Below are 10,000 nucleotides of genomic sequence, written 5' to 3'. Positions count from 1 at the left end.
ATTGGTGTCTTATATTCAAGCTTTTCCATATTGTCTTTTTGTTTTCTCATCCTCTCTTTCCTCTTTATTCATTTCTCTTGTTATCCACACCTTTTTATATTATTCACTGTCTGCTAGTTTCCCTGTTTTTGCTAAAATATTCTCTGCTGTCGTTTGTGATCTGAATTTAACCTTAATTGTTCTGGTCTTATCTGTACTATATTTCCCGAGTCTATACATTGCTTCAATGTGTTTCCCTATTTCAGGTTCATCTTCCTGAACTAATTCTAATATATTATTTATTTTTTATTTTTCCTCTTTGATTCTTGTAGTCCTATTTAGATTATACTTCTCTTCCATCCCTAATATAATTGTACATTTCATTTTATTTGCTAAGTCTCTTACTATATTCTCCTTCTGTCTCATCCCTTTAAACTGTGTCTTCAGTTTGTTCTTTCATCTGCTGTTTTACTATATCATTAAATGCAATTTTGTTGTTCTCTTGGATTTTTTTTCTAACCCTGTGCTTCTTTTGCTATAGACTCTTTAATCTCTTTATTCTTCTTCTATAATTCGTCATTCTATTCTTTTACTTCTTTTAACTGTCTTTTTAATACTTCTATTTCTTTATTTAGTTTTTGGTTCACCTTCTCTAATTCTTCCAATTTTTCTACTCTCTGCGTGATCTGGGTGAGTTGACCAAATCTATCCTCCCAAAGTTTGACAATTTTCTCAATTTATTCTTCTAGGCTAATCGGGGAGGGTTGGCTTCCCCCCTCCCTCGTTAAATCATTGGAAATTATTATCTTCACCTTCCATTGTGCTGCTCTTATCTATATTTTATCATCTTTACATTTTTGTTAATCCTTTCTTCATCACTAAAATCCTCCGGTCCGCGTTGGTTTACATGGCGTCTGCCTGCCTGGACCAAGTCATCCTCTTCCTCTTTTCCTTCCATTTCCCTCAGTAATCCCTCCCCTTCTCCTTTTTTATCACCCTTCCACTACACCACGAGTTTTCTCCTTTCCTATAAATACAAAAAGGTATTTCCTTGACGTTGAGATCCACGAAAATTTCCCTTCTTTTTCGGAGCTCCAATCTTCACTGTAAATCCGTCTACGTGCGCGCGCGTATGTGTGTGTGTGTGTGTGTTTGTGTGTGTGTGTGTGTGTGTGTGTGTGTGTGTGGTTATGTGTGTGTGCAGATGTGCATATATATAGTTTTAAGCGCCATAAGAATATTTTGAACCAAAAAGTAGATTTTGAATTAAAGGATAAAAGCTATAGAATATACCACCATACTCATGTAATTAGATGGCGAATTTTACAGTCTTTCAAACAGACTAGCATGAATTAATATGTACTGTTAAGACACTTACATGATTGGTACGACTCTGGCGCCCCCGGACTCTACGAACTTGACGTACGACGCTGCGATGTAAGACAGGTTCTTATTTGAAGTGGTCCCAGGTTCCCCTTCGAAGTCGCTCTCCCATTGTTGGTATTCAGTTCTTCTGCTCTTCAAGAACTGATCCACCGAGTTCCCAAAAATCTTTTGTAAAGGCTCGGCAACAGGTTCGGTTGTATAGGGAATGATCGAGTAGATATCATTGCCTCGCTGGGACAAGCGGTTATTGCTTAATTGGACACGATTCAACAAGTGGCTGTGTAATGTCCGGTTGCTAGTCCAACCATCATTGTCACCTCTGTCGGCACGGTCTGTGCCAGGCCTATAATGGTTCCGGTTAAGATCTACCAAAGAAGATTTTGAGATTCCAAGATGTCTCAGTACCTCTAAAAGTTCCATGTCCACCTCTTGTGCAAGAATTCCTGAGGGGGATAAGGAGGATGTGGAATTATTTTTTGCACGTGAAAGTACAAATAATAATAATAATAATAATAATAATAATGATAATTGTGATAAGATATGAAAAAAAATTCAACATGGCGATATGAAATGTTCCAAAAGTAAAGAATTTAAAGTTATATATGTAGTTTTAGAAATATTACATGGATGTTTGTTTGCTTTTTATTTTCAATAATTATATAACTGGTTAACTGCGAAAACTATAACAAATAAGAGATAAGAATATTTAATACACTAATAGATTAAAGATGTTCGAAAAATAAAGAATTTAAAGTTATATTTGTGGCTTTAGAAAATTTAAAAATAAGATTTATTAATGTATGTCAATGAAACATAAGAATAGTAATTTCTATTTTTTCAAAGACACATTTGGCCAGGGACAAAATGTCTGGGTCGTTAAACATTGTTGTATTCAATATTTGAATTCAAATCTCCTTACAATTTTTGCAATTAAGTACTTACCTAATTATCTGATACGCAATTGGCTAGGTATCTATTTGTACAGATACAAAACTTTACGGGACACAATTATCTGGGACATAATCGTCAGTGTAGGGATACGAGGTTTAAAGGTACTTGATGTGCCCTGTGTGCTATCTAGGGTAGTTGGATTTGATTGGTATGCTAATTTCGTGTATGTACTGCTTTATTGTTGTGTGGTCACTTGAATGTCGGTATGATAATGCAATATATTTGTTTGGAGTGTTTTATTTATTTATTATTTTACTTTATTATTTTCCTTTAGGAGAGTTTGGTAAATCATAAAATTTGACAGTCGAATGTACAATAGTGTTTAGTGGTCTGAGCATGTGTAATTTAGTGTTGTCGTATTGTGGGGTACTGTTGTTAGGCTGCTGTTTATGTTTGAGTAGTATATACTACAATTGCTTTTAGTGGACTATGCGTGACGATAGGGGCGGATGGCTCGCGTCTGTGTGACTTTTATTCATATATTGTTTTATAAGAAGATTAGATTTTCTGAGCGTTGTTTTATTTTAAATGTTTATTTTTCTTAGATAATAGTACATACAGATTAAGAAATGAAACATCGAGTCTTGAAGTGTGCTGATAGTGTGGATATAGAGTAGACAGTAGGCACCTGTTCAAAGCAATGATGATTGTACCAATGAATGAAAAAAGACATTATGGAAATAGTTTATACACTGATTGTAAAATGTTTATCAGTATTCATGTATTTGAATGATTTTTTAGACAGCCTTGCCTCGATAAATTCACCTGAACACAATCCGCAAATATAAACAACTTCATTGAAGTGTGCTGACAATGTGGACATAGAGTAAGCAGTAGACTCCTGTTCAAAGTAATGGTGATTGTACCAATGAATAAAAAAAAATCATATGAAAATAGTTTGTATACTGATTGTAAAATGTTTATCGGTATTCATGTATTTGAATGACTTTTCACACATAGTTGCCTCGATAAATTCATCTGAACACAATCCGCAAATATAAACAACTTTATTGGATGATAAAGCATGCTATACCTAGTTATCTTTACGTATTTTCTTAATACATTGTGTATACTGTAGAACAAAGCGTATGTTTAAATGTCTAAAGTCTAGACTAATATCTTACTTGCACACAGTATACATTTGTTGAATAACATCGAACCCTTTCTTGTCAATGAACACATGAATGAAGGAAACTACAAGGTCTACGCTACACAGTTCCATGCCCATTACCACCTATCATCCCCACCCATAAAGTTTTCTAACCTTTTCTTAAAACACCTGATAGTTTCAGCGCTCACTACATAGCTACTAGGTCTATTTCAATCGTTGACCATTCTATTGTTAAACCAGTTTTTGCCTATTTCTTCTTAAATCTAAAATAGTCCAATTTTAAACAAGTACTGCGAGTACTGCCCTGTTGTCTTAATATGATGACCTTCTTAAACCTTTAATGCACTTGAACACCTCTATTAGATCATCCCGCACTCTGTATCTTTCGAGTGTAAATTAAAGTGCCTAAGTCTGTCCATGTAAGGTAAATTTCTGAGTACACGTATAATTTCGGTCATTCTCCTCTGTCCTGATTCTAGTGAATTAATATCCATTCTATAGGATAGAGAACAAAACTGTACCGAATAATATAGGATGGGTCTAACCAATGCCAGATAGAGTTTGATAACTACCTCTGCACTTTTACTCGAAACGGTCCTAGTAATGAAACCTAATGCTTTGTTAGCTCTATTCCTGGCGCTAACGCTTTTTCCCAGGGTTTATGGTCAGGACTCACTAGAATTCCCAAGTCTCTCTCGCACTCAATTTTCTCTGATATATATATATATATATATATATATATATATATATATATGTATATATATATATATATGTGTGTGTGTGTGTGTATATATATATATATACATACATATTTTTCTCTGATATATATATATATATATGTATATATTATATATATATATATATATATATATATATATATATATATATAAGCTATACCTACCTTTTGGGTTGTATAACCCTACGTTTAACACGCTGCACTTTGAGATATTGAAGTTCATTTGCCAATTTACCGACCATGTGAACAATTTGTTAAGATCTTCCTGCAGAATCTCAGCGTCTTCTCCTGAACTAATTAGGAGTCCTATTATAGTATCGTCCGCAAACTTACTAACATCACTACTGATCCCATTGTCCAAGTCGTCTATATACATAATGAAAAATAAGGAACCTAAAACCGAGCCCCGGGAGAACTCAACTAGAAACACTCTATTTGGATTTTATACCATTTATGGTGACCCCTGTTTTCTGTCACTAATCTAAGCTCTAATATATTCAAACACTTTTCCTCCTATGCAATGGTCTTTGACATTATTTAGTAGTTTCTGGTGGGGCACCTTGTCGAATGCTTTCCAAAAGTCAAGGTAAATAACATCGTAGCTATCATTACATTGATGTATAAAGATAGGAAATTAATTAAACATGACTTACTCTTGGAGAACCTATGCTGTGAATCATAAATCAAATTATGTCTCTCGATATGATCTCTAATTTCATAGGCTATTATCAAGTCAATCATTTTACCTATAACGAATGTCAAACTGATTAGCCTGTAGTTGCATATAGACGATTTATCTCCCTTTTTGAAAATAGGAACAATGTTTGCCAGCCCCCAAATAGTAAGAACAAAACCAGTCTCTACAAACTTATAAAAAAAATCCGTTAGCTGGTTGCGGATTTCAAATTTACATTCTTTAAGCACTTTTAGACAATTTCGTCTGAACCCGTGGTTATCGACCTTTTTTTTTTTGGCCATGCCCCACCTAATTATCTTTATAATCTTGATGTGAACATGTGGTGATATACAATTCTTATCATTTGAAAAATAAACTTCCATTCAGCTGAAATAGCATTAAACCTTGGTTTAAAAACACTTCAAAAGATAAAAAATCGAACAAAATAAAAGTAAAAATATTGTCCCGGGCTTCCTCAGTTGACCCCCTTAAAGATAATATTGTACGCCTGAAAAACTGAATTGCCCACCTGAAAACCAAATTGCCCACCCGGCCCCACGTTGAGAAGTACTGCATTAAGTCCATCAATCTGTTTGACTATTCTACCTTACTAATGCTGTTAGTCTACTTTCTTCCTTCACACTGAAAATTGGGTCGCAGTCACGCACCATATCTATACTTTCCTTTGTTAACGCCTCGCTCATTTTTTTCTTCGAACGAATCATGACACATTAATCGTTTTTAATTGGGCCTATCCTTTCCTTAGTTTTTGTTCTTTAGAGATAAAAGAACCCCTTTGAGTTTGATCTCGCTCGTCTGGCAACCTTAATTTCGTAGTTACGTTTTGCTGTGCGTGTTTTTTTTTTTTTTTTTTTTTTTAACCAGTCTAACCATATCGTTATATTTGGATCAAAGGTGTGTTTCCCTGTTTTTTATTCTAGAGTAAAGCCCTCTTTATATTCCGATCTCATTTTTCGTCCTATCCGTCATCCATTTGGGAGTATTAGTATTCTTTCTATTACTTTGGGGGGAATAAATCTCTTTATTGCATTCAAAATCAAAGCAATATATTGACACAATACATACATTTTAGCAGGAAACTTTAAGGGTCACCCAAACTCCTATAAGGTCTATATTTTCCTCCCGGAATCCCAATGACATCAATTCTCACAGCAGAATATTCATTGCCACATTTGGAAAAGAGAAAATTGCCTTGTATTGGAAAGAAAGGAAGCAAAGGAATTAAATGAGATAATCTTAACACGTGAACACAGGGTCATGTCATTAGATGAGTGAAACTATGTAACGTTAGCCAGTAATCCAATGACTTTTGGACCAGCTGCATCACCGCCCGCACAATCCTTTCCATATTTATCTGTCTTCACCCACCTCCTGTCATTCCTGAATATCTGGTGCCATAACTGTACATCTTGCTCTATATTTATTACATTTGTACCAAAGTTTGATCTCAGGACGAACTCCATCCACTCCCCTGTTTATCATCATCTTGGGCAATCTCTTTTTCTCCGTTTTGATAGTCTCTTGCCCATCTTATTCTTTCTGATCGAACATCATTTCGAATCCAGCTTTGTCCAGTTACTTGCCGGATATCTATGTTATGGAATCTTCTCAGCTGCCCTTCCTCTTCATCATACACAGTCTACAATAATTTTCTCAAAATTCCATTCTCGAATATTTGCAACATTCTCTTTTGTTATTATTATCATTACTTTCTTTTTTCGTGACAGCCCTAGTTTTGTTACCATACAGTCAGAACAGCGATGTGATCACTACATTACAAGTTTTGTACCTGTGATATTTTTCCTACTAGTAATTTGATTAAATGTACACATGCATTTGGTTTCAGAGGCTCATCCTTCCTTCATCTCCTTATCTATTATGTTTTAATGTGTAAGCATTGTTCTTACTTATCTAGATTCTTTAATGTCCTATATTCTCAAATTGCCTTTTTGACTCACTTCTAAACCCATTTCTTTAATACATTAATAGAAAGTTTAGCTTAGATATATGTATCTTGATATAATTTTCTCGTTAATTTCTATAAATGACAAAAATAAGTCTTGCATTGTAGTAAGATCGTCTGCAGCTACATCTACGTCATATGTATATGCCATACCATTCATTTAAACGCAGTTATTTATTGTTGCTCCTCATGGGCTAATCAAACTCATCCTCACTACCTTCTCCTAAAATTTTAGAATAGAATATGATTGTTTAAATTTAATAAACAACTACAGCGGATCCCTGTCATGCCCCCCCCCCTTTTTTTCTGGTAGATAACTTATTCTTTCACTTCTGGAATCTGCCTGTTACGTCGATTTGCTTGATTTATGTTTTTGTTTGCTTACTTCTCTATTTACTTATTCCTTCTACATATGACTCGTTATGGGCTGAAAAGTCTCCTGGCATACCGTACCAATGTCACCTATCTTAAACCCACTGTCATTGTGTTGAAAAGTAAGTATACTGTAAAAGTGCTCCAAAGATGTTAGAGAAACTCTCGCTTCAGAAAATTTCTGCATCAGAGGTGAATATTAACGATACAAAGGAGTGGAAGAATTACTCAATTGCAGGAGAAATTGGTGATGGTGATGGTGTGGGTGGTGGTGAATTTATGTTGTTGTTGATGGTGTTGGTAATGGTGTGGATGATGATGGTGATGGTGGTGGGGTAACAGTGGCGATGGCAGTGACGATGGCGGTAGTGGCAGAAGTAGTGGTGGGAGTGGTGACGATGGCGGTGATGGTATGATGATGTTGATGATGCTGATGGTGGTGGTTGTAATGATGATGTTCATAGTAGTAGTTGTCGTGATGATGGTATTGGCAATGGTGGTTGTGATATTACAAAGGTGGAGCATGCCAACAGGAGACCTTTTGATCCATATCATATTGTTTGTAGTTGTGATGTTGGTGGCGATTGTGTTACTGGTGGCATGGTTGTGGCGGTGGTACTAATAGACCTTAGTAGTTGAAGTGTAATGATGGAAATTGTAGTAGAGGGAATGGTCACGGCAGGAGTGCCGTGATGAAATGAGGAGTCCTAGATATGGTATCTAAATGTCTTATAGGTTTATTAAGGAAATTACAGTCTAAGTGCGTATTCGATGCGTCGGTGGTCAGGGATGACGCTACAGGTGATCCTGGACAAAGCATCGGCTACATGGTTTGGTTAGTAAGTCACATCTTTCTCTTCTTTGTTCCAGAGTTGGTAATTTCAGTTTTGACAATCTGTCCTCGTATGACAGTTTTGAAAGTGTTAGGGACATCTTCGTAATTGCTTTCTGAATTCTTTTAATTTTCTTTATATTCTTTTCGGTACTGGGTGACCATAATATCGCAGCATACTCCAGTCTAAGCCTTATCAGTGTGACTAGTATTTTCGCCACCATTTCTTCATCCAAGTTAGTAAAAGCCACCTTTATTGATCTTAGCAAGTTGTAGGATTCTCTAATAGTTTTGTTTATCTGTTTATCAGGAGATATGTCCTTTGTGATGATTACTCCTAAGTCTTTTTCAGATCCCATTTTCTTTACTTTCTTTGTACCGATTTTATATTGTCGTGGTATTATTTGTTTATTTATTTTTCTACTTTTTCCAAATTCCATTATGATACATTTTTTTTTTCTTGAAGTCCACTTCCTACTTCTGGCTCTATTTCAAAACCTTGATCAAATCTCTGCAGCGATTTACAATTTGTTTCAGTATTCGCTTTCCTCTGCAATTTTGCGTCATCTGCAAAGAAGCTTATGTAACATTTCACATCTTCATCATACCATTCACATAAATAGCAAATATTATTGGAGGCAATATTGATCCCTGTGAAACTCCATTAATCACCTCTTCCTAAATTGAACTCTTTTCTCTGAGCACTACCCTCATTTTTCCTTTTATGCAAGAAATCCTCCATCCAGTTCAGTTGTTAATATTGTATCCCTCCTATGGCTTCCAGTTTTTTTAATGGTTTTTATGTGGTATTTTGTCGAAAGATTTCTGTAAGTCTAAGAAAGCACAATCAACCCATCTGTTCTTTTTTGTATTATATCTATTAGTCTTGAGCAAAACAAATCGAATATGTGACACATGATTTTCCCTGTCTAAATCCAAATTGTCTCGGATTTAGTATATTTTTTCTTCCAGATGTTTTATACATCTATTCTAAATAACTTTTTCACAAACTTTGGCTGTAGGGCTTGTAAGAGAAATTGGTCTGTAATTTGTTGGATCTTCCTTGTTTCCTACTTTATATGTTGGTACAATGATGTCATTTTCCAGTCCTTTGATAGTTCTCCTTTTTTCATTTAGCAACTTATTATATATTTTTTTCATTAGCTCTTATTTACATTCTTTGAGTATCTAATTTGCAATTCTGTCTGGGACGTATGATTTCCTGACGTCAAGATTTGTTAATTGATCCATTATTTCTTTCTGTGCTATTATTATTTCCCTTATGGGTGAGGGGGGGGGCGGTATTCCACTTCACACCCTTTATCCTAATGCTGTACATTTTCTCTAGTGAAAACAGAGTTAAAGTGATTGTTCATAACTTCAGCCATTTCTAAATCTTCTATGTATTTAATATTTCCATGACGTAGTTTCACCATTTCCTGTTTGTTTACAAGTTTACCATTTATATATCGATATAATATTTTTTTCCTCTCTGCGCACTTTTACATATTCATTCCCTTGATTGATATACTGTATGTTTGCTACTTTCTGTTATATATATATATATATATATGTATATATACATTTTTTCATCTTTTCCAAACTTTATCTCTTTCATCTTTTGTCTCACTGCACCTTCTGTTAAACCAGCAAACCAGCACTTGATATACAATTTTTTCCTGTTTCTGTCTTGATACGTATTTGTCCACTCCTGCATTATAAATTTTCATCAAAATCATCCATTTCTCTTCATTGTAGAATTTTCCAAACTTGCATTTTGAACAACTTTCTTAAGTTTCCCAAAGTCAGTTTTGTTATACATCTGTCTTCCATTTCTGTATTTCTCATTTCTATATATATTTCCTCCTTTAGTTCAAACTCTATGAATATGTTATCACTCTTCCCAAATGGTGCCTTCTATTAAATTTTATCCACAATTTCAGGCTGTGATGTAAATGTCAAATCTCGTCTGG

General features: G+C 34.8%; 1 protein-coding gene across 3 annotated transcripts in view; it reads right to left on the bottom strand.

Moving 5' to 3' along the window:
* Positions 1-10,000, bottom strand: part of LOC143021323 (gamma-glutamyl hydrolase-like) — a 511,265-nt gene that overhangs the window by 470,694 nt on the left and 30,571 nt on the right. For all 3 annotated transcript variants that reach the window (XM_076178730.1, XM_076178732.1, XM_076178731.1), the window contains exon 3: positions 1,358-1,808. In XM_076178730.1, the coding sequence (XP_076034845.1) occupies positions 1,358-1,808 (451 nt within the window). The remainder of the gene's footprint in view (positions 1-1,357; positions 1,809-10,000) is intronic.

The sequence above is a fragment of the Oratosquilla oratoria genome, chromosome 42, assembly GCF_046742065.1.
Source record: "Oratosquilla oratoria isolate Oo_2021 chromosome 42, ASM4674206v1, whole genome shotgun sequence".
NCBI classification, from domain to species: Eukaryota; Metazoa; Arthropoda; class Malacostraca; order Stomatopoda; family Squillidae; genus Oratosquilla; species Oratosquilla oratoria.
The sequence above is the reverse complement of the archived record's forward strand: the minus strand, read 5'-3'. Positions and strand labels throughout refer to the sequence as shown.